This window comes from Penicillium roqueforti (genome assembly GCF_015533775.1).
Source record: "Penicillium roqueforti strain LCP96 04111 chromosome Unknown scaffold_01, whole genome shotgun sequence".
NCBI lineage: Eukaryota > Fungi > Ascomycota > Eurotiomycetes > Eurotiales > Aspergillaceae > Penicillium > Penicillium roqueforti.
In genome coordinates this window covers 1,109,513-1,136,022 of record NW_024067565.1, presented here as the reverse complement: position 1 = coordinate 1,136,022, position 26,510 = coordinate 1,109,513, and the positions used below count along the sequence as shown (strand labels likewise).

Genomic DNA, 26,510 nt, shown 5'->3' with positions numbered 1-26,510 from the left:
CGGGAGGATTGTACGGAGCTGACCCCTTGTGTTCGAGTTGGTATCGATCTCCACCCCCGGATATGGATGGAGGCTAAACGCGGGATGTATCGACGGTCATTGGGGGCCAGACTGTTACAGCTACAACATGTTCTGTCCGAAACACCGGCAAGGTAAGGTTATTTACAAGAAGTGGTTCAGGAACTTTGTCAAAAGCAGAGCGGTGACTGCCTGCCCAGGTGGCACCCGTGCTATAAGCCGATGACGTCGCCCCACGTGTTTTGTGTACAACTTCACTTTTTCGGTGCTCTTTCGCTTCAATTGACCTGTTATGTTGGGAATACATATTAAATTAAGATTATCCTTTGGAAATTAGTTCAATCTCTAACGTCTGACAAATTGCCAAGGGATGAGTGGTCTAATTTGATTGACTCAGTACGTTATCATCAATATTCCAACTATTTATAGTACCATACTAGCCAACACGCTTCAAGACAGCGTCGAATTCGTTAGCTATCAATTCTCTTTCGGTTCATGTGATGTCATTGCAATATCTTACCTAGGGATGCTTACTTCCAGTTGGTCTACTAGGAAAAGAAAAAAGGTTCATCTGGGATGTTGGATTTGAAATACGCTAGACTGAATTGGTTGATCTCATCGCTGGCAAAAAACGCATAGAAAGAGAAGAAAAAATAGTAAAAGCGAAAACGAAAGCGAAACTGGCAAGAAGCGAAACTGATGACCTCCTAGAACAGAACAGCCGAAACAGAATAGCAGAGGAAAACGAAAAAGAGACATGAATTGTTGAAATCGACAAAGCCGAAGTTAAGAGCGAGAGTATCTCAGTAGTACAGCAACATCTCGTGCTTCTGCAGCTGTCCACGAACATGCGCATCGAGGGCCATAAGCAGTTCAAGGTGACCTTCCCTGGCGTTCAAAAGCTCCAGGAGATCCATGATATCGTGGATGTTCTTCTTGATAACCGAATCGGGAGACACGAAGGTGCGGATGCTCATATTCTTCCATATCCGCTTCCAGTTACCCAGAACGGTGTTCCGGCCAAGGCCGTTGCTGGGTCGACCGAAGTTGAGATGCTCGCGGTTTGCGCTGATAATGCGGTACTGGGTACCTTGGTCGAAACGGAATTCAGGGACACCAGGCATGTGCTTCTTCTCCCATCTTCTTTTCACCTTTTGGAGAGAACTAGTAGAGAGGTGACCGTCATAGTACTCCTTCATCAGGAATTCGTTGGCGGCGTGGGTGATCATGCCCTCAATCTCGGCGTACAGAATCGACTGTACCTCGGTGTTCAGAGTAATGGGAGCAGTGTTCTCAGTGACGATGCTGGGTTTGGTTGATGGGCTGATCAAACCTCGATTCTCATCCCAAAACTGTCAAAAAAAAAGATTGTTAGTCCCCGTCATAGTTCCAAAAGATGAGTCAGGAGGCACTTACCATTCCTTTAATATTGCCAAAGGTTGAATGTCCCCTTTCGATGGCCTCCTTAAAGAAGCGGAATCTCGTGTCGCGCCGCCCCTCGTAGTCATCAAGGTATCCTTTCTTACCAAAGAGGGTCTTGGTAAATCGCTTGCGCTTGATTCCACGAGAGTCCACGGAGCCCTCAGAACTGGAGACATCAGGGCTGCGGGGGACAGGACTCAGAGTTGCGCTGCTGATGGTGTTGCTGACATCGGAATAATTGCTGACGAAGGAAGCTGCGCGGCTAGGGCCCTCATCGGTAGAATCAGACGTGTGGACGGCTGCCTGGTGCTGGGAAACGTTGTGGATAGGGACATCCATGGTGAAAGTGGCCTTCTTCATCACGTTCAATTGCCGTGGGACAAGAGCCTCCTCGGCACTAATCATGTGCGCTCTCTCCTCTCTCCATTTTAGGTAGCTGGCACGACGCTCAGAAGATGGATATGAAGCGACATGAGGAAGAGAAGGCAACATAGGTGACTCTTGCAGAGACACATCGGAAGCAGACCATTCCCGATCGAACTGAGGTTCAGGAGATGCAGTGGCTTCATCATCCGAAGACCAATAGCAACATCCCTTGGGACAAGGGGATGGCGGGGACCATGCTGGCGATGCAGGTGTGACTCCACGAATGGTGTCGGGGCTTGCAGGGCTCTCAGCATCACGAATGACGAAGTCTGGAGCCTGGTAAGCAAGGCTAGAGTATTGATCCGCATGGTAGATATCTGTAGACACCGAGCTGGGGGTAGTGAAATGGTAAGCAGAAGATGAACTTTCTGGGCTGTGATTGTCATTCGCAAGGCGTGAGTATTCTTTTTCCGGGTTGATCAAGGCAAGCAGCTCATCGATGGTGGCCCCCAGGTCTGCGAATTGATTTTCTTCCTTGATTTCGTGCACCGGGGTAGTGTTGGGAACCAATGCAATCTGAGGACCCGGAGAAAACTCGTAGCAAGTGGGTGAAGATTCGTACCACGAAGTTGGACTGTCACCGTTGCGATAAGGGCTGGGATTGACTTGAGAACCAGGGGTCTCGGATGCAGGAGCATCATACAGAGCATCATATTCCCGAGCCAAGCAACCGTAAGCAGAGGAGGAGTTGGCGTAGGTGGCTTGCGTATTGTAGGAGTGATACGAAAGGGGTGGGAGGGTCGGCTCAGATCCACTGGGTTGAATAGATGGAGTCTCATCGTCATATCCTTCCAGCTTGCATCCATCAAGAAGCAAATTCAGTTTGATCTTCTCACTTGAGTGCACACAACCATTGGCAACTGCTTTCTGGCCAACTTGAGTAGCAATTTGAGAAGCTTCACGTTGAGCAAATGAGGATTGATCGTGGCGTCCATGCATGTTGGATCTATCAAGCACGTAATGAATGCTCATCTTGTCGATGTTGTCCCCAGAACCTTGAACAACACCCTCCTGACCAACTGTGGCGGCCGACTGGGGGGCTTCCTGTTGAGGAATGGGTGGCAATGGCTTGGAAAACCTGTTCATCATATTAGATTTCACGTTCAGCAAGTTAGTAAGGATGGACCTTACATATCGTTCTTGTTCATAGCAGTTCCATTCCGACGAGCTGCACTGCGTTCCGCAATAACACGAAGATTTTCAGCCATGCTGGGGCCCCGGTCTTCGAAGTCAGGTTGACTCATGTTAACAGTCATCTTTGCGGTGTGAGGAACATCATCTTCGTAGAAGAGTCCCGACTCGTGATCTCGGTCAATGGCGCTAAGAGCTGCCCAGGGACGAGTCGGTGGATACTGAGACATTGTTGCAGTTACTGTCAAGGTGCTGTTCGAAGTCAAAGTTGCAATTGCAGAAAGGTGAACGCAGAAGCCCGAGAAACAGAAGCATAAAATATCAAGAAGTATGGGAAGGAAAGAAGAAATATTATTGGAAGAAGAGGATATTTATGCAGCGCTGTTGTCGAGTCCTAGGGCGACACCATGTCTCGTCACAATAGCTATTTAATTTTTATTCATGACCTCCCAATAAAGCATAGTATCAAAACCGAGGTCATTCTTTGCGGCCGAAAAGAGTATATTGGTCTGCAACAATAGGACTAGTTCAATAAGGTGGCTGGCAATGTCTCAAAAATAATGGAAACAAAGAGAATGGACATAGAGAAAGAATATTGGAACAAAGAAAGTACATAGGAATAAACAATGAATGATCAAACAAAAAAGAAAATAATTTAATATTCATAATCAAGGAGGTTGGTAATGGAGCGACCAATCAAACGCCTATTTACCACATCATCCTAGTAGTGTGAGTCAACCCTAAAAAGACGACATGCTATGAGAGCACATCTCCATAACAGGGGGGCTTGACCTGGACTACCTGGACAAGCCTATTGCAATATCACAATGATTCATACACACCCACACCTATGAGAGCCCACTACAAAATAAATAAATAGAACTACCAACAATGTGTGAGCTCACGACTAGCATAACGCATTTTATGTGTTGTGACCACCCGTCACACTACAGTAATAGTAAGGATATTACAAAATCTCCCAAGATTTGATTACATATTATCTATAAGGGATAGTAAGGTAAATGAATTGTCTAGTACCACTTATTATACATAGCTCACAAATGCATATTATGTATTCAGTCCTCATATGTCCTTTTTCCTCTACACATGTAGTTCATGGATATAGTTCGGAACGGTACAACTTTTACCCAACCTAATCTATTTTTGTCGTTGTTGCCTTAGGCGTTAATATATTCTTCAAGATTAAACTGTCGGAAACCTGGTAGCTTTGAGCTAAAAAAATAACGACCATTCAACCATGACGGTGGTGTTATTGTAGAATAAGACTTGAGCCATCTAATGCTGTTGTTATGACCATCCATGAATGTAGGTTTCCTTTTTGAAAGAGGAGTGGCATGGAAAGAGACCGAGGGAACAACATTAGAGTAGGTGCCAGACCTCATGGGTATTTCATCTAGAGCATGGCATATAATTTCGGGTTATCTGTGGTGTAAGTACCAGGTTAAACTACCATCATAGCTGTTGTTCAGAGATATGGATGGTTGCCGAGGGGAAGGTCACGTGTCCAGCCGTCCGCTTACCGAGATCGTTTCCGGGTGGAGTAGAGGGAAATCGCAGCAATCCAGTCACACTGGAGCTCTGCGGCTACCAGCTCGGGATCAACGACGGTATTATGGACATTGTGGGAACCCAGGCCTGTCCCCACAGGGCGCTTGTTTCTGCGATTCTGACAAATCGCCCATAACTCCGTTTCTGGTGAACTTGATTGGCTACCCTGACCCTTGAGCCGGTGCTCCCCACGATTTCGCCGACTCTCAATGCCGTGGATGTTCTCCGTTACTTCAGCTGAACACCCAATTTGCCCACTTACGCCAGTTCTCGGACAGTATATAGGGATAGCCATGGCCCTCATTCATTCTCCCCCAGTCATTGTGCAGGGTGAACCTCTGAGCGACTCTGCTTTTCTTTCAAGCCATAGGTACTTATTTACGCTGATCCCATAGCCGTGCGCCATCCAATTTATAACTGCCCTCCATCCAATCCCCGTGTTTGCTTTCGGCCATCAGTATGGTCCAACAAGAGAATTATGATATTGTCATTGTGGGCGCCGGCCCCGTCGGTCTGCTCTTGTCCCTCTGTATGTCACGATGGGGCTACAAGGTGAAGCATATCGACAACCGCCCAGTGCCGACCGCTACTGGTCGCGCTGACGGTATTCAGCCGCGATCTACCGAGATCCTGCGCAACCTTGGCTTGAAGCGCTCGATCATGGCTTACGAGCCTGCCAAGGTGTACGACGTTGCCTTCTGGGATCCCAAAGCTGACGGCTCTGGCATCGGCCGTACTGGCAGCTGGCCTAGTTGCCCCCGCTTTATTGATACCCGCTACCCTTTCACCACCCTGGTTCACCAGGGCAAGATCGAGCGCGTGTTCTTGGATGAAATCAAGAAGGCTGGCACAACTGTCGAGCGGCCATGGACTATTGTTGGCTTCAAGAACGATGGTGCGAACGCTGATTACCCTGTTGAAGTCAATTTGAAGTGCTTGGATACGAATGTTATCGAGAATGTGCGCGCCAAGTACTTGTTTAGTGGCGAGGGTGCCCGCAGCTTTGTCCGTGAGCAGCTGGGCATCAAGATCCACCACAAGGATCCCATTGCCTATGTTTGGGGTGTCATGGACGGTGTCGTGCGCACCAACTTCCCTGACATTGAGGTGGGCATGCCTAACAAGAACCAATGTCACGTATTTCTATGTTTCTAATGCGTTAGTATACAGACAAAATGCACCATCCACTCCGACGCTGGCTCAATCATGGTCATTCCCCGCGAGGACAATATGGTCCGCCTCTATGTCCAGATCGCCTCCTCCACCGACGCCGATTGGAACCCCCGAAAGACTGCCACTGTTGAGGAGGTCCAGCAGACTGCGAAGAACATTCTGAAGCCATACTGGATTGAGTGGGACCGGGTTGAGTGGTACTCTGTCTACCCCATTGGACAAGGTATTGCTGAAAAGTATACCCTTGACGAGCGAGTCTTTATGGGTGGCGATGCTTGCCACACTCATAGCGTTGGTACCCCCCGTTAAAACCCCTGTTGCTCTCACAATATCGCTAACGCCCCTGAAGCCCAAGGCCGGCCAGGGAATGAACACTGCTTTCCATGACGCACTCAACATGGCCTGGAAGATCCACGCCGTGGAGAGTGGGTTTGCCAACCGTTCTATTCTCAGCACCTACGAGAGCGAACGCAAGGATATCGCTGAGACGTTGTTGAACTTCGATTCCAAGTACGCAGCCCTATTCTCCAAGCGCCGTCCTTCTGCCGGCGAGGTCGGTTCTGCCAGCGACACCACCGTGGGTGCTGGTGGGGAGGAGGACGAATTCGTCAAGACCTTCAAGTCATCTTGCGAGTTCACCAGTGGATACGGAGTGGCCTACCGGCCCAATATTTTCACCTGGGACGTGAGCCACCCTGCCAAGTCCCCTCTGTTCAAGATTCCCGGTGTTCATCTGACCCCGGGTCGCGCTTTCACCCCGACCACTGTCACCCGTCTTGCCGATTCCAACTTTGTCGAGCTTGAGCAGGAAGTGCCCGCTAACGGTGCATTCCGCATCTTCATCTTCGCTGGCAATCAGTTCAAGACTAAGAAGGCCATTGCCGACCTGGCAGCCAACCTAGAGAAAGAACGCTCGTTCCTTTCGGTGTATCGCCGGTCTGATATTACCGATGTGTCATTCTTCGAGCGCCATAACCCTCACTCCAAGCTCTTCACCCTCTCTGTGATCTATGCAGGCTCCAAGAACAACATCGATATGGACTCCATCCCCCAGGTCCTACGTGACTACCACCACCACCTCTATGCCGATGATATCCCCGATATACGCGTTCCTCAGGCTCAATTTGCAGCCCACGAGAAGCTCGGCTTTGATGCTGAGAAGGGTGGTGTTGTCGTCACCCGTCCTGACAGCCACGTTGCTTGCACCGTGCAGCTGGTTGAGGGAAGTGGCACTGTTGACGCTCTCAACGAGTTCTTCAATGCGTTCTCAACGAAGCCTCTCGGCCAAGATTCTCAACAGAGCCGTTTGTGAGAATGTTGACGTGTTTTTGGGTCTGTATCTTACCTTCGAGATGTATATAGCTTTTTTGCTTTTTTGTTTCGCTCATTGCGAGCGATAGCTTGAGCATTCCTGGCGTTTATTTTCCAATTTCTATGAATATAATCACAATTCAAATATCCAAGTTCCTCTTAACACTTCTGTCATATTTTTAGTCTTGATAAGCTCAATCATTACAGAGTGGTCACATGCCAAGCCCTCGATCTACGTTAAGTATTTTCCATCTCCACCCCGCATCACCTACAGAGAGGATCTTGACTTCAGCCATCACACCTCAAGATCAAATTTACTTCGCAAGCCAAAAATGCTCACTCTTTCGGTCGAAGCTCAGATGGAGGGGTAAGTGCTCCTTTCTTACGTGCTGGATTATTGAGCCTTTTCAGGTGCCTGGATCTCCCCGCACTGCACTCCAATTCCAGGAACGTCGCGCGGGCAGATCCTTTCAGACATCGTTATCAAAGAGTCAAAAAGCTGATATGATGATACAGCGTCACTGCTCTTCAGCCCACCGACACTGAGGAAAATCCCTACTTCTACACTTTCCGAGTGCAATGTACCTCCTGCCACGAGACGCACCCTAACTGGGTCAGCTTCAACCGTTTCGTACGTGGATTAATTACATCCTGCTCTCCATTTCGCCACGATTGAATGGTTTATTAACTGGATTGATGTATAGGAGGTACACGAGATCCCCGGTAGCCGCGGCGAGGCTAATTTTGTGTGGAAGTGCCGACTGTGCACGGTAAGCGAGCTATTTCTTCCAATCCAATAGCTGGAAATGGTTTCTTTCCCTCTTTCTTGCGAAACTCATAACTCTCAGTTTTACTCCGCTTTGTTGACATGAATCATTTGGCCTTCTCGGCTTTTCCATGATCACACAGCTAACAGCCACATAGAAAACCCACACTGCCTCTGTCATTAACGGACCTAAGCCCTATGAGGTCCAGGAAAAGCAAAAGGCCCAGAAGATCCTCGAAATCGATTGCCGTGGCCTCGAGTTCATTGAGTTCAAGCCCGACGTGAGTAAATCCCGAATTCACCAGATTCACCTAGGTAATTTCATGTGCTGACGAAGATAATTCAGGGTGAATGGGAAGCTAAGGCTATCGAGTCCACTACTACTTTCTCTGGCATTGACCTTATGGAGGGTGAGTGGTATGACTACGACGAGAAGAAGGGTGAAGAAGTCAGCATCAAGGAAATCACCTGGACCGTTGGCCGCTAAGCGGAGATCTACCTGGCGATGAAGATTATAGGCGTCGACATCTACGAACTTTTGATGAACGCCGATTCTTTTTTTTTCCCATTGTATTATTACTGGTGTCTGTGGGAGCTTAGTCTTGGAGGCTGTGATGGGAACAGGGGCGCGGAGCATGCTGAAAATGAGAGATACACCAATGATGAGAAAACGAGCCATAACATGAATTTCATTGCTTTCTCGTAGCTCTAAGGATTTAATGCAGTGTATTCACCTAAAAGCAGCGAAAACCATCGTGTCGATTGTCAACCCAAGCACTTTTATGCAGGGGGCGGTGAAGAGACACGGGCGGTAATTGGCCATCTATCACCGCCTTGTTCAGCTTACCTGGGCACATTTTCGCGATCTCGCCGACCCCGATGTCAACGCAGTTAACAACACGACAAGCACGATCAACCAACGAAGCAATAGATCTTGATTGGGTTTCTGCTATCATCATATACTGAATACTACTCCACCTCAACCAACCAGGAACTCTTCTCGAGTCACAATGAGTGTCCGTATTCTCCCCCTCAAGCTCAGCCCGCTTTCAAGCTCAAGATCCCGCGCGTTATTCCCATGAGTTCAATTGCTAACTTGCTATTCTACAGTTCCAACCGCTTAACCCCCGTCCCTTCCTCCAGGCTCGGTATGCGACTCGCCCCACCCCGGTCCAAGCAGCCCAAGCAGCATATCTTTCGAGACATTCGCACATGCATCGTTGCTATTAAGACACCTTGCTAACCTACATATCTCTACAGCGTGGGCACTGAAGTCCTCATCCGCCTAAAGTGGGGCCAGACCGAATACAAAGGCACTCTCGAGAGCATCGATTCATACATGAACGTCCTGCTGCGCGACACACAAGAGTTTATCGATGGAAAGCCGACTGGTGCATTGGGCTTGGTTCTGATTAGGTATGCGATGCGCGCTTCCATTGGTTTAGCGTCGGGCTAGATACATGCGCTTCGAGCTTGGCTAACTCTCTTTCTTTCCCACAGATGCAACAACATTCTCTGGATGGGCTCGGCCAACGCAATCGAGATGACGGACATGGAATTTAAATAATATGTCGCATACCCTGGAATGGAGATGCGATGCAGTGCGGTACATGAGGGGTGCTGGGAGTGATCCGCTACATACATTTTTAGCTGAAGTTATGGCGTTCAAGAACGGAAAAGGACTTTTTATTGATGACTGTTGACCTCGGGAACCTGGTAGAATGAGACTATCACACTTCACTTACCCCGACATAAGCGTTATGTTATGTTGACTCCACGCAGTTGTTACTGCCTAATTTGTTCTTTTTCCAGATCAAAAGCTATCTCTTTCTCTTCTTCCTTTCTCCATTTGTATTCCTTTACATCCGCGGACAATTCTTCGGTCGGAGAAACGTACCATTTTGATCGGAAAGTGTGTGCTTCGCTGCTTTGGAGCAGTGTATTTGGCGCAGTGGGACTCACTGTTCCATTGAATGAGTAGACTACTCGGTGTGTGCCACAGGTCTGCTACGCCCGCCTGACACCAGATCGTACCGAGTCTACTAGGCTTGTTGGACACTCGGGTGTGTGTTCTGCTGCGCGAGTCTGCTCGACTATCAACGAGTATGACGGTGTATTATGGCGGCAACATCTCCCGGTACTCCCATCTTGCTGTTCACCCAGAGGCACCGGTGAGAAAAAGGGGGACCACAGAGTAAATCCAATAGGCATCGCCACATTTCGAATGTACGTGTGCGCCGGTGCACTGAAGGAGTGACACTATGGCCCGGGGCGATCGGTTTCTCGACAGAAAATAGTAGCTCCAAGTACTGCTCTCATTCGTATTTCGCGGACTGAATATAGTCGCCATCCCTGTTGGACATCCCGTTCTTTCCTAGAGATAAGTGTATCGAATAGTCCGCACAGTCCGCCCGACGGCCCGGTTGACATTCCGGGCACAGCCCTGAGCAATCTCCATTGGGGCGAATCCACCTACGTATACTCCGTTCTGACACCCTTGTCCCTTTTGACGCGTTCCTTTCCTCCCTATGTTGTATGGCACATTTGCCTCATATTATATGAGAAATTGTTGGAAGAGATTCGGATGCGCGGCAGATTGAAGTGGCTAATTGCTGTGGCGGTTCTTTTTATAGAAGACGACGTACCACATGGCGCACATGCATTCTATTGACCAATGTACATCATACATACTAGGAGCCGATCTCCCATCGACCCATCTACAGTATTTGAGCATCGAAACCCTGATGGAGATTTCATGCCATCGACGTCATGGCGCTTGATGGATGGCATCCACAAAAAGTAAGCTAAGATAAGACGAGTAGCGCACAAGGTTATCGTGGCTAGAGTCTCGGAGTTCCTGTCTATAGAAGGAGAACAGAAGAGAGAATTTGATCTTCTTATACCCTAGACCAAATTCGACTCCCCTTGCATCAAATGCTTCTTGATATATCTACGAACCATCATGGTTCATCGTGGTTCATCGTCACTCGGACGCCACCAAGTAGCTGCCGATCATCGCCCCGCAGCCCAAACGGACATTGCCCAAACGGGCTTGTGCATCGAAGTATGTGTATCTTGTATGCACTTGGCTTGTGGGGTGGAAATGTTGCCTACATGGATGGTACGTACTAGCTTGTACGTGTACTTCTTCTATAAGTATGAAACATCCCAAATATCCCAAAGAAATCACGCTCTGATAGTCCACAAATCTTATACTTCGACTCCACTGATCTTCGGTACAGACATTCACATTTCCTTTTTGGCTGTCGGACGCCGTTACCATTCTTTTATAAAAATAACTCCCTTCTTTTCTATTTTATTCTCTACTTTACTATCCTCTGTTCTTCATCCTCCATTCTCTCCAAAACTTGAAACACTCGAATCTCTAGGCTGCAGTTTCATCTCGCGCTTGAACCTACACAAAACTATACGTCCTCGTGACCTCCTCTGGATTTCCCTCTACTTTGAAATTTGAAATCATACCTCTCCCTCCTCCACCAGCGCAAAGAATAAGAATACTCTACACAATGCGTGATACACCCTCCAAGTTCATCGAGATCCTTGATCCCAAGGACTCTCGACGTATGTCTGACGCCGACGTCCGCCTCGAGGATGTCCTCGCCGACCATGAAGCAACCATCAACAACCGAGCCCGTTCCTCTACACAAACATCATCAAAACCAGAAAAATCCCCGTCTCGGAGGAACTCGACATCCCCGACGCCGCGCTGGAAACGGTTGAGCAATATCCTCGCGCAACCCCGCCGGCACTCTTAAGCACATACACCCCCGCCTGCAATACTATATTCCACTTTACTATATGTCTCAGGCACATATTCAGACTCGGGTGGACAATACTCGAACATTTCTTGCCATGTGAGAATGAGAGCAAAAAAAAACAAAAAACAAAAATTGCAAATGATTTTATTTTACGGATTCACGACTCGACTATCGGGGTTGAGTCTGTGTTTCGTGCCCGAGGCACTGTGACATGAACCGAGAACTGTGGATTGCAAATGAGATTACGAATTGGAATGATACGAAATGATGTGCGCGACGATGTTACCTTGCTATTCGGGTGTTATCAAGCGTTTGGCCTCGGACTGCTTTTGATCTGCTTTGCTGGCACTGGTCTGGTTGACAAGGGCACAGGATTTTGCCCTGCTTTGACTATTTGATCTTGTCTAGGATTTGGATTTGGATCTGGATTGGTCCTTTGGCACATGTATAGAAACTAAGGAAGAACGTGAACGGTCTGAGACCTACATTTGTCTTTTGCTTTTCCCTTCTGTCTATTATTCGCTTCTTGTTATTACAACTTCCTTTGCTTTTCTACTACTTTTCCCTGTCGCTTGTAGCCATAGCACCTTGCATAGCCGATGTAGTAAACCATAAACCATAAACCATAACTACATTTGGTCCGAATTCTTCCTATGAAGCGACAGTAACCGAAATTCTATTTGACCCGGTTGTTTGTTCTTGAACTTTGTACCTGGCAAATATTAAATCCGGCGGGGTCTTAGCTCTGACATTTTCACTACCTGTCAGGCTTGTAGTATGTACAGGATAGGTACCAGTGGACTCTGGACCCTCGGAGTGGAACATTCGTTAAGCTAATAAAAACACTTTGCTGTAAATATCTCTGAGAGTTAGGAACGTATAGCTAGCATAGCTCTTTCCCTTTTTCCCTTGTCTAGCACAACAGCTCTTCGTGTTAGGGGATACGACTCGCGACTTGGTACTGTTTCGGCCTCTGTCCCTGCGCCGGACCCTTCGGACCTTCGAGTCTAGACCAAATCCCGTACATGTAGAGCTATACGAGAGACCTGCGAATTGAAATCTGAATTCAAGTTGAAAAGAGAACTGTAGCAAAACGAACAGAGAATGTCGGACAGACTTCGGGACTAAGGCCTCACATGTGTATGGACTCTGGCTCGATCTATCAAGATTATAATTTACATCACTTCAATACAGGTTGAGTCGGTCTGATTGAATATCCCCGGGGATTTCCCGGCAGTCGTCTCAATCATCCAATCAGCTCCGTCCCATATTCGCCTTTTCTCCCTTCCATCAACCTGCTAATCTCGGCCGGATTCACCACGTTAAACGCGGCCATTACCAGCACCATAAGAGCGGCATCGAAAATATAACTCCAGAATTCATGCTGGAGTAATGTCCCGCTACTTCCCTGGTTGTACTCGATGTACCGGAAGATGGAACGGACGAAAATCAGCAGACTGCCGATGTATAACACGGTCTGGTGCCTTTTCCAGGGGACTTCGTGCTGTTGTAGCACTCTTGACCTGGTTTTCACAAGCTTGACGTGGAAAATGATGCTGGTGATTATGAAGAGGCCGAAAAAGATAATTTGGATAATCAACCCGACTTTAATCACATTTCCGCCTTTTTCTGCTGTGCTGGCTTTGACGAGCATCCCGGCTCCTGCATTGTTGGAATATATCGTTAGTCAATCAGGAGATGCAAGATTCGCACATACGTCGAGGGACGTCTTACCTCCTGCCTGAACAAGAAATGATATCACATCTCCAACCACAAAGATCTTCGTCAACCACGAACGTCGGATTGGTGACAAGTGTTCTCCACCAGTGACAATCATGATCCGGCCGAGTTCCATATAAATACTCGCAGCGAGCAGTGACGGCGCGACGAGGATAAAAATGGCTTGTATGGCAAGAGGGGGAATGGTATAATTCGGGTATTGCTTGGAAGAAACGACACGCTAGAGCTGTGAGCATATGCCCTCTTTCGCTTGATCGAGTATTGGGATTGGCTTACAGCTATATATCCAACAATCTCAACTGCAGAAAACCTTTGTTAGAAAGAACTGGAAAAGGCCCAAGGAAAGGGTTCATTGAGCTGGTACTTACATATTCCTCCGAATATAAAAGGAATGAAGAACCAAGTCCGACCACGGAACACTTGCCAACAATGCAGGAGGGTTAAGATCCCAAATAGGCCAATGAATATCACGGCAGCTGGTATTGACGGTATGTAGTCATATTCTCCCATATACTTGACTTCAACCATTGTGTCGTTGAGCGTGTTGTCTAAACCTATTAGAAACCAAATTTAACAGGGCCTGCACACAGTAATGGACACTTATATATCACCATTTTCAGGGGATTTCCAATAATCCTAAACGCTGAAGCCTATTATATTTTTGGATATATAGGCTCAAGACATCTGAACGTTATAGAGTTCGTACGACATTCCCGACTAGAGTTGTCGTCTGATTCTCTCCGAAGCTCTCATTTATCGTACTCAGCTCAACTGTCACTCACACACAGTACGAATGTGATGAAATTCTTACCTTCCCGGACTTTATTTGGAGTTTTCGATTTGACAACCTCACGGAGCTTGCTGTATCCGAGTCTCCACAAATTGCCCTGCGCCTCTATATACTTGTGGGCCTCTCCATGTCACCCCTTTCCAATGCCGCGGCTCTAAGTCTCGGAATGAATGCATCAAGCATAAGCACATCTTCTGCCCACGCTATGCCAAGTTATGCTGACGATGCACACCGGCCTCCGTGTGGCTTATGCATAAGTCTAGAACTCGGATGTAACTATACGGCACTTCCTTTGATTCCTAAGCCTTCTTCTTACCATAAGTAGATAAAGATGATAATCCTTGCTCTTGATTGCGTGCCACTAAGCTGCAGGATATGGTATTATATCAACGGTTGCATCGCGTGATACTATCAGGATGAGATAGATGAAATATTTTGGTGCCTTCATACAATTATTGATATGGTCTACCTTTATAAATTTGTGCCTGGGGTAGCCTGTTGTTTCTCAGAATAAGAATTCGTCAGGCTCGCTCGAAGAAATCATAAATATGTGTGCTCTCTTGGAAAGATGCCTTTCTTCTCGAGTCAAACCGAGCACAATGCAAACGTCTTCAAGGACCAGAACGCCAGAAAACTTCCAGGAGAAATATAGAATCGGTGTTCAGTTCAATCATATAGATTTCAGAGACGAGTCCGGGGATTTGGTAGAGTGTCACATACAAGATGGAAGTAGATCGCCATTTCCATACATATTTATCTCTTATCAAACCTGCCCCACATCAACCTCATCTCAAATTGTCCAACTGCAACGACTGTGACTGCGACTGTAACTGTGAAGTGACTCCAACTGGATATTTCCCTGCAAAAGCCCGCGTCTAGTCAAACATCCAACGCCAAGGAATCATCCGCGACGCTCCCCGAAACCCCAACCGCCGCGTCTTTGAGCACAACGTGAACGTGCCAAGTCGTGCCATTCCTCGTCGCCATCTAGTCTTCAGAAGCCAAAAAAATGGCCTGGCTCCAGCAGACACCAAGCTCTGGCGGTCGCGCGTCCCCAACAGTCTTTGAGCAGCAGCGCGAGGAACTCGTCCGAGAGATCGCAGTGGTATGTACCAATATCTACGAACTTCCCACCTTATCAGCCGCCGCAACCGATGCTAATTTATTCGCGCAGGGTATGGAACAAGTACTTCAAAACATCAACCGTCTGAATCGGAATTTGGAGAGTGTTATTGCGGTAAGGTTCACCACCCGGACAGGGAGAGCATCTACTAATGGTATTATTAGGTGGGCAATGAATTTGGATCTGTGGAAGCTCTCTGGTCCCAGTTTGAGAATTTCATGGGCCGGCCTGAAGAACAAGGCGAGGAGGCTGGCAATGGCAATGTGAAGCGGAAGGTCAGTGGGGAGAGTGATGCGAGTAAGTCGGGAATAAAGCGTGAAGACGAGGGTGACTCGACAGCCATGCCGTGATGGTTTATTTTACATTTTGGTCTGCATGACGGGTCTCGGCGTCGGGCTGTTTTGTTTCTTTTTTCTTTCTCTTTTCTTAGATACCATTCAAAATTCCAGTTAGATTCCCGGGGGAAATATATACGAATCATACGGGGAAGGCATTAATAAACACAATAGGTCAAATGTATTGTTTAGTAACACATAGGACGTCGCTTTCGCCAACAGAACATATCAGATAACACAAACGAGAACACCGGTCCCATGCATGCCAATGGAAAACGGCTAAGACCCGAGTCATAAGAGACATCAAATGGAACGAGGGCAAGGGTCATGACAAAGGCCAAAAAAAGGAAATAAGCGGGGAACAAAGGTGGAATAAAAGAAACAGCCTCCAGCAAAAATAAAAAGAATCGAGATCATTGTAAGGGCCGCGCAGCGTATCGATACAACAGAGAAGGGTTTGGAAAGTCATGTCTAGCTTTGTCCAGCTTGCGGCGACATGTCACATACACAGGCGAGCGGGCAAGCAAGCCGACGAAGCAACCAGGCTTGTGGTCCGGCCAAGAGAGAAAAAAAGGTCAAAGGATGTCGAGAATGGAAGGAAATACAGATGGAGTAGAATCAATCTACAGAATCTTGCAAGTGCGCTTCTTAATCTTCTTGCCGGGGCGGGGGCCTCCACCCCCTGAAGGCACGGCACTGGCGCGATTGTTGCGGTTATTACGGCCAGCCGGCTGCGGGGCTACCCAGCCTTGTTCTTCGATTGAGATGGCCGAGTCAACGGCCTTGGCGAAGACCTCGTCCACGCCGCGCATCTCCTTGCTACTGCATTCGGCGTATGTTGCTCCCATCCGTTGGGCGACATTTTCGCCTTGCTCTGGTGTGATGGGTGTCAGGCCTTGTGTCTTGAGGAGTTCAATGCAGGTTCGCTTATTGCGCAAGTCGGACTTCAAGCCAACGAGAATAATCGGTGTGGTGGGACAGAAGTGCAGAACCTCGGGATACCACTAAGAGGAGGGATGTTAGACAAATCGAGCAAAGATATTCCATTTTGAGGACTCACCTTGTCAACAACATTCTCCAATGATGCGGGGCAATCGATAGCGAAGCAGACAAATAGAAGATCAGTCTCGGGGTAGGACAGCGGACGCAAACGATCATATTCCTCCTGTCCAGCAGTATCCCAGAGGGCTAATTCAACGGTCTTGCCAGAAGCCCGATGTGTCGTTTGGGTAATATAGTTCTCAAACACCGTGGGGACATATTTCTAAATGATGATCAGCACCAGGGACACATCTTTCCTCGTAGGCCGAACGTACCTCTGGGAAGTAACCCTGGGAATAACTGATCAACAGACAGGTCTTGCCACATCCGCCATCGCCCACCACTACAAACTTTTTTGAGAATGAGGGCGGCTGAGTGATATTTGTCGCCTCGGACATCCGTCCACTGGAGACACTGGTGTTGGTGCTGGCCGTGCCGTGGCTGACTCGGATGCTGTCGCTGCGCGTACGACTGTGACGCGGTGTCAAAGATGGAGGAGGGGTAACGAGAGAGCGACGGCGCGATGCTGCATTGTATTGGTCTTCGTACATAGCACTCATGATGCAGGGATAGGGGTTGGACCTTGGGAATGTCCCTCGTTTGTAATGTGATACAGAGGAAAACGGCGTTGTGTTAAGTCTGGTAGGGAAGAGATGGTATGGAATGAGATGTAGGAGGGAAAAAGAGGAGAAGATAGATCTAAAAATGATCTAGAGGATCGATAGAGCAAGAGGGTCTGGCGAGACCTGTGAAACCGTGAAACCCGTGTTTACCCCCCTGGGCTACCATAGCAACGGCCGTCCCTCCATGACGCCAGGGCTCCGCTTCCCACGATTCAAGGCCTCTATATCCTGTATTCTGACATTGACTGGTTTATCTTGATCCTGTTTTGGGTTTGACTCCGCTAATATATTCCCTGTTCCCCACTGTTCAGCTGTGGCATATCCAAGTTTGTGGTTATACAAGTTTATCTGAAGTCATGTGATTTGTAGATATTTCAAACATCACACTCTTTCTTCTACCTTGCGTAGTATAAGTTATATTATAACTTATATTGTGTCTAGTATAGGCTCAGATCTGGAGAAGGGTTGTAAATCCAAGCATTTAATTGGAAATCTTGTGGCGAAGCCATATAATAGAATAGAAACTAAAAACTCACTAACTCTGCATGTCATCTTCGGAGAAGACCGACGTCCCGCGCTAAACAGCCTCCAAGGTACGAGAGTTGACTTTATATACTATTATTATTACATTCTATTTCTTGGCTTTATCTCGCTCTCTCCGAGGAGATGTCAATCAGAGTATATCAAACTTGGAGAGGCAAGAGGATCCTCACAGCACAAGCTAAGAGCCACATAACTAGTATGTACGGAGTAGCATCACCAGGTAATGAACAAAATAGTTCGTAAACCAGTTGAAAATAGCAAAGTGCATACAACATAGTCATTCAAAATCTAAATCAGAACGATTTGACATGTATTCGACCTCAAGGACGATCCAGATAGGTATACATTGCAAAACATATATCCGACATAAATATGTATTCCACCCTCTACTTCGTACTCCGTACTCTGTACAGAATATAGGTCTACAGCTGAGAGACTCTATCCCAACATCAAATACAAATTAGTAAAAATCGATGCCTCGGACTCCGTATATACTCCGTTAGAGCATCCCCCGGGCAAGCCCCAATGCAAAATGACTAAGCACACACATGGGCATCAGGGGTTTGAGCCGCGGATGATCTCCCCGTCCACTTTGGAGGATCCAACCTCGAGTTTCTCGATTATATCATTTTCTTCGATCCAACTTCAATTCGCTCCTTATGTTCTGATCCCTATATCCCTCAACCTTTCAAACGGACTGGCAGGCAGCGGCCTGTCCATTCCATGGAATCCATTCGATTGCGACATTGTCTGAATCGATAACACTGCATCATGGGCACGAGCAAGAAAGACCAGCCCGATGCTGGGCTGAAGAGTCTGAATCACTGTATGCGATTGGTTCCATTTTCATCCACCTGTGGCTTATCGCGATGTCCTAACCCTCGCACGTCTGCCACATAGATTCGAACCGACTGCCCCTCTGGCGGTATTGGCCGCGACAAAAGCTCATCCCATTGATCCGGTATGAGACGCCATATTTGGCTTGGGTACAGGAGAAAGTCCGCACGCCCACTCTCGACTCGTATTTCGCATTCACGGCCAACCTCGGCACCCACACGTTCTTCATGGTCTTCTTACCCTTCCTATTCTGGTGTGGCTCTCCCAGTATGGGTCGCGGGTACGTTATCTTTCTGAAATTGGAAGCGCAAGTGGGAGTCTGTGGCTGATAGTGATCGTCTATAGATTAGTACACATCTTAGCATCAGGCGTCTTTTGGAGCGGCTTCCTCAAAGACCTACTCTGTCTTCCTCGCCCTCTGTCCCCGCCACTCCAGCGAATCACCATGTCCGGTTCTGCAGCCCTGGAATATGGTTTCCCATCGACACATTCCACCAACGCTGTTTCGGTTGCAGTTTATGCTTTAGCCCTGCTTGGTTCACCCGATTCAACTCTCGGCACGCAGGTCACCCTCTTACTCCAAGCCGTCACCTACGTCTATGTCGTGTCTATTGTATTGGGTCGACTGTATTGCGGAATGCATGGGATGCTCGACTGTGTTGTTGGTTGTGCTATGGGTGCCGCCATCGGGCTCATACAGTTTCATTACGGACCTGCCTTTGAGGAATTCATTTTGTCCGCCTCGCCGAAGGAAATTTCCTTGCTGGGACTTCTCATCATATTTCTCGTCCGCATCCACCCGGAGCCGGCAGATGATTGCCCATGCTTCGACGATAGTGTTGCATTTGCAGGTGTCATGCTAGGCGTGGATGTGTCTTCATGGCACTTCGCCGATATCTGGGTGGGTTATCCGTCTGGATCAATTCCCTACGATCTGGCGACAGTGGGTTGGATTAAGACTGTCATTCGTCTTTTCATGGGCGTCTTGTGTGTGTTTGCTTGGAGAATTGCAACAAAGCCTGCTCTGCTGCGCATTCTGCCACCTATCTTCCGCACTCTGGAGAAGCTCGGGCTTTTGCTCCCTCGACGTTTCTTCACTACTGCATCGTAAGTTCGAATTCGACTGTACTTCCCGCCAGTGGACATTATGCTGACCTATTCCTAGGAAATACACCACCGTTCCCTATAACCTAAAGGATCATGATGTTTTTCCGAACTTTTCTGACATCCCAGACATCCTTACCACGATGCGCCATCCCCGCCGCCGAGCCATTTCAATTGGTCCTCAGTCAGAAGCCGATGCGTATGAGACCCTGGCGTACCGGGAGAAACGCCGACGCCAGAGTCAATCTGGGAGCAATCATCCCTCTCCGGTCGCAGAGGATCAAAACAAGCTCAATGGAACACCCGTGCGGCCAAGAAAGACGGCATCACTGGACGATTATGAAGACATGATGGGAAGAGGTAGCCCTATGTCATCGGCAGCTAATGTGAATTTTGACATTCCAACAACACCTTTCCCCTCGCTAGACATCCAGGCTGGGGAGCGGGATGAACAAGAAGTCTTCTCCCAGATCAAGAAGCCCCGCGTGCGGTACGATGTGGAGGTAGTGACAAAACTAGTTGTATATGCGGGTATGTGAAACCCCTGTATTTTGACAGAACCTTTGCTGATAGTCCTCATTAGGTATTCCATGGGTGGTCATTGAAGTCGCACCCCTGTTATTCGACCTAATCGGACTTGGAACCCGATAACGAGGATGAGAAATGTATTGATAAAAGTGCAATTCGCCTTGCAGTCCCTCTTCCCTTACCTCCACTAACTCCTCGGCCTGCTCCTAGCTCAGCAGGCTGTGCTGGAACAGGCCACCTTAAGTATCCTTTACGTTATCCATGTACATACGCATTGAAAGCAATATTCATAGTTGTTATTCGGTCTAGTCAAACATCCTGCTCAAACACAGGTATGAGACTAGCCGCATGAACCACGACATATAAGATCTTTAGAGGCAAAGAACAAAGGGCGTTCAAGCGAAGAGTTGTGTACGGAGTAGTGCTCCGTACATATTGTCTCTCTTTGTTTGTATATCGTTTTTGTAGGAGTTCCTTTGAATGTTATCCTTCAACTTCTGCTAAATATCGTTCCTTCTTCTCCCTAGTCTCATGTTGCTTTGATGTTTCATCTAATAATTCCTGTGGCAGACTCTATAAACAGCTATCAAAGAGTACTGAAGTGATCAACGCAACAATGGAGGCTGGGCCGCGGAATATGCGCTGAGTCAGCAGAATGATGAAAGAACCCGGTGCATCGCGTCGGCTCATAATGTTCCCATACCTCTTCCTTTGCGGAGTATTTGCCTTCGATTTTGGGTTTGGGATAGATATTCCAGTCATGCCCAATGATGGATCTTGAAGCCTCGTCTTCATCTACCCGCTCATTCCTCCCTTTTCACGCCCTCAACGTTCGTTCAACTGCCAACCTACTCGAAAGCGCGTCACCGGACGAGTAGATCTTTCTTACCCCCGTCGTTCGAGGTGACTTCAGAGTTCGCAGCAACATGGGTTTCTTCCGCTGGCCTCGATGCAGGCGGCGCGTCTCCCCTGCAAAGCCCACGGAGCTCACGGAGCACACGGAGCCCTCTCTCAAGATTCCCAATCCCTTCGAGGCCCTAAAGCCTTCAATTAACGCCCGCGATGGTATGATGGCCTCTACTTGGAGATAAATGTCGCATATACTAAACTATAGCCTAGCCTTGGATAACTCTCACTTGCCCATCCCAGGAGCCTTCCCGTTAACTCCTCCCGAATCACCTACACTTGTTGTATCACAAGGCGCGACTATCGAGGAGGAAGATATCCCACCGAAGGGATGGGAATTTATGGACATAGATGCTCGCGCAGCACCAGCACTTGTTACGGATCTCGGCATACATCTCCACCCTAGATTACCGCCATATATCCCTCCTCCTCCGAGCGCTAGGCGCATTCCATCGCCGAGACCAACTGAAGCCCCCAAGCCCGTCCAAGATGATCTTATGGATATTGATGACCCGTGGGATCAACAAGCTCAACAAGATGCAAGAGTTCCGCATGGCCCTGTTTCCGCTGTACAGTTGTTTTATGCCAACAGGAGGCCGATTCCTGCCAATCGCATTGCATCTTGGTACGAGGCGGAATTCGAGAGGCGGGAGAAAGAAAGATTAGAGCGGGAGCGCGATCTCCAACGTCCGATCAGAGTGATACCCCAGGGTCAACCCGTACGTCTGATCTCGCCCGAGTGGCTTACCAAACTTCAATGCGCCGTGCAGAGTGGACAAGGACAAGCCGTCGCCACATCATTAGCAGGAGGTAATTTGTACCAGCGGGATATCATCACTTGCATTCGGCCTGAGGCCTGGCTCAATGACGAAATCATCAATGCCTACCTTGGTTTACTCGTACATTATCTCCGTCAATCGCATGGGAACCTCGGACCCAGCGATCGGCCGCTCTTTCACACTTTCAACACATTTTTCTACTCCACCCTTCGTGATAAGGGGTATGAGGGCGTGAAACGATGGGCAACTCGGGCCAAGATCGGTGGCCAAGGACTGCTTAATGTCGACACAGTCTTCATCCCTGTACATGAGTCAAGTCATTGGACTCTCATGGTTATTCGACCAGCAGACCGTACAATAGAGTATTTCGACTCTCTGGGATCCCGCGGTCAACGGCAGGTAAAAAACGTCAAGCAATGGCTTCGTGGGGAGCTTGGGCCAAAATACAAAGATGAGGAGTGGACCGTCCTACCGTCGGTCTCTTCTCAGCAAGATAACGGAAGTGACTGTGGTGTCTTCCTCCTAACCAACGCCAAAGCAATTACTGTTGGGGTTGAGCCGACTGCCATTGGCCCAGGCCACATCACACTTCTTCGCAGAAAGATTGTTGCTGAACTCATGAACGGTGGTCTTCACGGCGAGTTTAACCCACGAGACAAAGCAACAGGTGCAGTGTTGCTCTAAATGAACACCAAAGACCAGTTTGTCTATGGCTACAGAAGCATCGCACTCTCTCGTCGATCTCATGCATTGAAGTTTTCACCCTCCTACATAATCTCACATACCTCATCCATCCCCCACCCACATCTATCCATATCAAGCACCCTCATCAAGGCGTTTTCGGTCATCATTACACATTATTTGATATTCTGGCGCGCAAGGCGAACAGCACGGGGAAGATGAGAAAAGGATAATGAATTTTCTTTTGGCGCGCTCTTTCTATGTGATGTTTGCAATGAATGATACCCCACGGTCACCACCATTGGTGACTCAGTTGATACAAAGCAGTCCCTTCCTCGTGAACTGGTTTGGTCGTATTTCTTTGTTTTCCTGGTTCTTCTATTTTCCTTTGGGAGGTTTTTTTTATCCTGAATAGCATCTCCTTTTTTATTGTAGAGTCTATGTATTTCTATTATGTTAGTGTTCTGCTCTTCAATCCGACATCAGGACTAAACACAAGCAATGAGTATCCAAATAGTAACGTTTGGCTCTGGAACCCTGACGCATATTAGGTTGACATCTATTTTCTCTGAGAAAACATTCATCTTGTCTAAATTAGAGGACAGAACAAGCAAGCCAGTCGAAACCAGGAATCTAAAAGTAAAATATTGAATAAAACTGATAATAATACAAACAGTCTGCCTGGGAAGTCCTAGAGTTGATCAATGTTACATGGTCTTCGACAGGATTCATGAAGAGGCCTGTTCCTCCACTTCTTTCTTCTGCACTCGCGGCCCTGCCTACCTGGCTTGCACTTTTCGTCCTTTCTATCCGGCTCCAATGGATTCCCATTGCCAAAAGAACCATTCGTGGGAGGGGCCTGGTTTTGCGAAGGAGACACATAAGGGGCCCTGAAAGCATCAGAAGAACGGTTGTAAACCAGCTCGATGTATTCAATGCCCATGTATATACTGTCGCCAATTCTCATGTCGCCCGTCCAGAGTCCGCCGTCACTCCAAAGATTGAGTACAATCATGCTCTCTAACTCGGGAACTCTGTACGATTTGGCATCCTGTATCTGATTGTTGACATACCACCGTGACATGTCCGAGAGCCAGTCTAGGCGATGCGTGGACCATGTTGTCCATGGGACAGGTATATCGGCAATGGTACTCGCATTGGGAATCTCGTGATCAGCGGCAAAATCATAATCGGGCTGATTGGCATAATGCACGCGATGTGACGGGTCTCGCGTCAAAATCTCAATGTCAGATTCACAGGTCGAATCATGGTAGGTGAAGATGCCAGCACAAGCGCCATCAGGTGGTCTGCTATCACGGAGCGGAATCGTCTTGTTCAAGGGCACGGTGGGATGCCGTTGTGGATCCCGCGGTGGCCATTCTTTATGCTGAGGAGGTTGCGATACGACGGAGCCGGCTGGCAATAATCGCAGCCGGACACGCAGCGAGCACCGGTAGATATTGCGTATGCGAGTCTCGATTTCCGCGGTGGAGGTGTATTCTGAAAAACGAGTGGTACGCAGGACGAGATACGTCGCGTGAGGATTATTCTGGTCCGAGTCCCGGGTGAGGAAGACGTTGTGCTTTGAATTTATCATGAGGACTGGGGCTATGGGGGTGCCTCGACGTTCCCAGTTTTGACTGCTCCAGTCTTTCTCGAATGAGGTTTTGTAGAACAACAGCGATCTGGGGTCCGGGTCTTTCTCATTATGGACTCCGGGCGAGAGACGGCCATTTTGCGGTTCTTGGCCCTCGGCCTCAGCGTCATCGTCCCAGTCCTCGTCGTCATAATCAATGGGCTTCGACAGATTGAGATTGGCATGTTTCTTCAAATCCACTGCCCGAAAGTCCCAGACCTTGTAGTGCTGAAAATATCCCGGATCAGGCCCGGATATTGTGTAGCAATCGCATCCCTGTGGACGTTTCTTGGCTGGTAACTGCGACGGTGGTCTGGCAACTAATAAGGCTGATGCTACCGTGCCGAGATAAATCACGGTGATCCCGAAGGACAAAACGTTAGTTTTCATGATGATCCTGGAGCATTTGATATTCCCAAGGTGGTCCCGGGTGGAGTGAAGGTGAACTCGAAGGATCTTTGACTCGACAGAAGCCGCGCTGATCGTGGTTTCCTCTTTTGGTCGAGATGTCACGATCAGCAGGATCTGTGGTTTTCAGGAAAATACGTCTGCATCTAAGCCTGATAATTTTTCTGAGAGGTGACCCGTTGTACAATTGTACAATTGACTGATAATTAGCTGTCCCTATGTATCGTACATTGTCTGGTAGATGTGCCAAATTGGCTAACGTCTTCTGATATCTCTCTTCATGCCGGAATAACTCATACTGGCTCAGTTTCCGAGACTGGTTCAAATAGATCTTTCTTCAATACCTCCAGTACCAGGTTCTCATCAACATCTTGAAGATTCACCGAAGAACTGGCGAGTACTTTGTTTCCAGCCGCACCGTCATCGTCACTCGCGGTAGAAGACTGGCCTATCTCATCTGGTCCAGCAGTGCGAAGATACTCTTCTTCAGATATGAATTTAGAGTTATCTTTGTCTGAAAACAATGTCTCTGCTGACTCTAGCAGTGCATAAATCGTAGGGAATTCTAGAACTGTCCGATTGCGCAGAACAGCATTGAGTGTCGAGGATTGCAAGAGAGGAGCTAAGACAGGCTTTTTGGTTGTGGTTCGCGGACGGTGAAGGTAGAAGTAGAGACCGCGGTGGGGGGTGATGGTCTGATTTGGTACTTTATCCGTTTGCTCAGTTGAGTCATCAGCTGGTTCTTTTGTTGAGTCTTTGTTTGGGGATGATGGTTGTTTTGTATCTGCCTCTTCAACCACTGTCGTGACAGGATCACCGGGTGCAGCGATAGTTGTATTATGGGTGTCCAAATCTTTCTTCTCTTCCTTCACTGGCTTGGTAGCTGGCTCTTGATCCTTCGGACGTGGGCAACAACGGTTATAGGCTTCAGCAACAGAGCATGTATCGATGACAGAATCACGAATAGTCTTCAGCCCATCAGACGTAATCCACTCTATGGTCCAAGCAAGACGCTTGTGCCTTGAGAAACACATACGTCAGTACAAATTCCGAATCAAAAGATATGAGAGATTCCCAACTCACTTGGGATGCAAACGCGACCCATTCTGCTTATTCCTCGACATTCCCTTTGGAGCTCGAAGAACTTTTACACCAGCAGTTTCGGCACCGCGTAAGAACGCAGCCTCACCCTTGGCAAGGCCCTGGTTCGGGTGCTTCCTTTTACGGCCAGTAGTCGGATGTTGGGAACCTTCGGAATTATCATCGTCGGCCTGGGCACCACCCGCAAGATCAATCCCGCGGTTATCAACTTCTCTCTCCGCGCGCTCGAGAGTGCGCTCGATACTCGTGATGAAATTAAAATCGCGATCGAACGCAGATGGAGTGTTTAGTTCTTGGCGCTTTAAGTATGCGGCTGGATCGCGCACGCCGGAACATTGCGACCAGAGTTTGTGGCGACGTGTGCAGGGTAGAGAGCAGGTGCGTGTTGAGCAGCGTGGACAGCGGTACTTGGGAGGATTGGTATGGCTGTACGGACACAGGTTAGATGCAAGGTGTACCAGAATTTAAATGCACATAAGCATACCATATTGAGCAGAGATCACTCAGTAAGGGATCTGAATCCGCCATCTTAGTTGTCTGATGCGGAGTTGAGAGTTGTAGAGTCGGAGATTCGATGGGAAATTTATTTGTCTTATCGATAAGCGCCTGAGGCCGACATCTCGAACTATACCAACCTTGGAATTATTTCGCCAACAATCTTAGTCTCCCCAAGAGGCTGTCTAGCTAGACCTTAAAATGAGCTCATATCCAGGATTATTCATCGGCCAATGGCCTAATTT

At 48.1% G+C, this 26,510-nt stretch overlaps 10 protein-coding genes across 10 annotated transcripts; 7 read left to right on the top strand and 3 right to left on the bottom strand.

The window, feature by feature from the left end:
* Nucleotides 1–821: 821 nt before the first annotated feature.
* LCP9604111_845 (uncharacterized protein) lies at nt 822–3,227 on the bottom strand (the record flags this gene model as incomplete). The annotated part of the gene is made up of 3 exons (XM_039072172.1): nt 822–1,370; nt 1,435–2,944; nt 2,998–3,227. 3 exons carry the CDS (start codon nt 3,225–3,227, stop codon nt 822–824), a joined length of 2,289 nt encoding a protein of 762 aa, XP_038933393.1.
* A 1,798-nt stretch (nt 3,228–5,025) lies between these two features.
* Nucleotides 5,026–7,051, top strand: LCP9604111_844 (putative FAD monooxygenase; the record flags this gene model as incomplete). Its single annotated transcript, XM_039072161.1, has 3 exons — nt 5,026–5,673; nt 5,737–6,030; nt 6,089–7,051. The coding sequence occupies 3 exons, from the start codon at nt 5,026–5,028 to the stop codon at nt 7,049–7,051; spliced, it is 1,905 nt and encodes a 634-aa protein (XP_038933392.1).
* A 331-nt stretch (nt 7,052–7,382) lies between these two features.
* On the top strand, nt 7,383–8,303 carry LCP9604111_843 (CXXC motif containing zinc binding protein; the record flags this gene model as incomplete). The annotated part of the gene is made up of 5 exons (XM_039072150.1): nt 7,383–7,417; nt 7,567–7,681; nt 7,755–7,820; nt 7,975–8,097; nt 8,163–8,303. The coding sequence occupies 5 exons, from the start codon at nt 7,383–7,385 to the stop codon at nt 8,301–8,303; spliced, it is 480 nt and encodes a 159-aa protein (XP_038933391.1).
* A 523-nt stretch (nt 8,304–8,826) lies between these two features.
* Nucleotides 8,827–9,383, top strand: LCP9604111_842 (small nuclear ribonucleoprotein F; the record flags this gene model as incomplete). Its single annotated transcript, XM_039072139.1, has 4 exons — nt 8,827–8,832; nt 8,927–8,964; nt 9,077–9,232; nt 9,317–9,383. 4 exons carry the CDS (start codon nt 8,827–8,829, stop codon nt 9,381–9,383), a joined length of 267 nt encoding a protein of 88 aa, XP_038933390.1.
* A 1,960-nt stretch (nt 9,384–11,343) lies between these two features.
* On the top strand, nt 11,344–11,592 carry LCP9604111_841 (uncharacterized protein; the record flags this gene model as incomplete). Its single annotated transcript, XM_039072128.1, has 1 exon — nt 11,344–11,592. The coding sequence occupies one exon, from the start codon at nt 11,344–11,346 to the stop codon at nt 11,590–11,592; it is 249 nt and encodes an 82-aa protein (XP_038933389.1).
* A 3,542-nt stretch (nt 11,593–15,134) lies between these two features.
* On the top strand, nt 15,135–15,598 carry LCP9604111_840 (DASH complex subunit DAD1; the record flags this gene model as incomplete). Its single annotated transcript, XM_039072117.1, has 3 exons — nt 15,135–15,230; nt 15,300–15,362; nt 15,413–15,598. 3 exons carry the CDS (start codon nt 15,135–15,137, stop codon nt 15,596–15,598), a joined length of 345 nt encoding a protein of 114 aa, XP_038933388.1.
* Nucleotides 15,599–16,206: 608 nt separating this feature from the next.
* LCP9604111_839 (Rho4-like protein) lies at nt 16,207–17,184 on the bottom strand (the record flags this gene model as incomplete). The annotated part of the gene is made up of 3 exons (XM_039072106.1): nt 16,207–16,587; nt 16,644–16,847; nt 16,900–17,184. 3 exons carry the CDS (start codon nt 17,182–17,184, stop codon nt 16,207–16,209), a joined length of 870 nt encoding a protein of 289 aa, XP_038933387.1.
* A 1,377-nt stretch (nt 17,185–18,561) lies between these two features.
* Nucleotides 18,562–20,382, top strand: LCP9604111_838 (phosphatase PAP2 family protein; the record flags this gene model as incomplete). Its single annotated transcript, XM_039072095.1, has 5 exons — nt 18,562–18,616; nt 18,691–18,907; nt 18,973–19,734; nt 19,793–20,262; nt 20,315–20,382. 5 exons carry the CDS (start codon nt 18,562–18,564, stop codon nt 20,380–20,382), a joined length of 1,572 nt encoding a protein of 523 aa, XP_038933386.1.
* Nucleotides 20,383–21,185: 803 nt separating this feature from the next.
* LCP9604111_836 (SUMO protease ULP1) lies at nt 21,186–22,628 on the top strand (the record flags this gene model as incomplete). The annotated part of the gene is made up of 2 exons (XM_039072083.1): nt 21,186–21,324; nt 21,379–22,628. The coding sequence occupies 2 exons, from the start codon at nt 21,186–21,188 to the stop codon at nt 22,626–22,628; spliced, it is 1,389 nt and encodes a 462-aa protein (XP_038933384.1).
* A 591-nt stretch (nt 22,629–23,219) lies between these two features.
* Nucleotides 23,220–26,298, bottom strand: LCP9604111_835 (CAZyme family GH16; the record flags this gene model as incomplete). The annotated part of the gene is made up of 6 exons (XM_039072072.1): nt 23,220–23,258; nt 23,300–23,316; nt 23,409–24,786; nt 24,969–25,689; nt 25,753–26,196; nt 26,255–26,298. 6 exons carry the CDS (start codon nt 26,296–26,298, stop codon nt 23,220–23,222), a joined length of 2,643 nt encoding a protein of 880 aa, XP_038933383.1.
* Nucleotides 26,299–26,510: the final 212 nt, after the last annotated feature.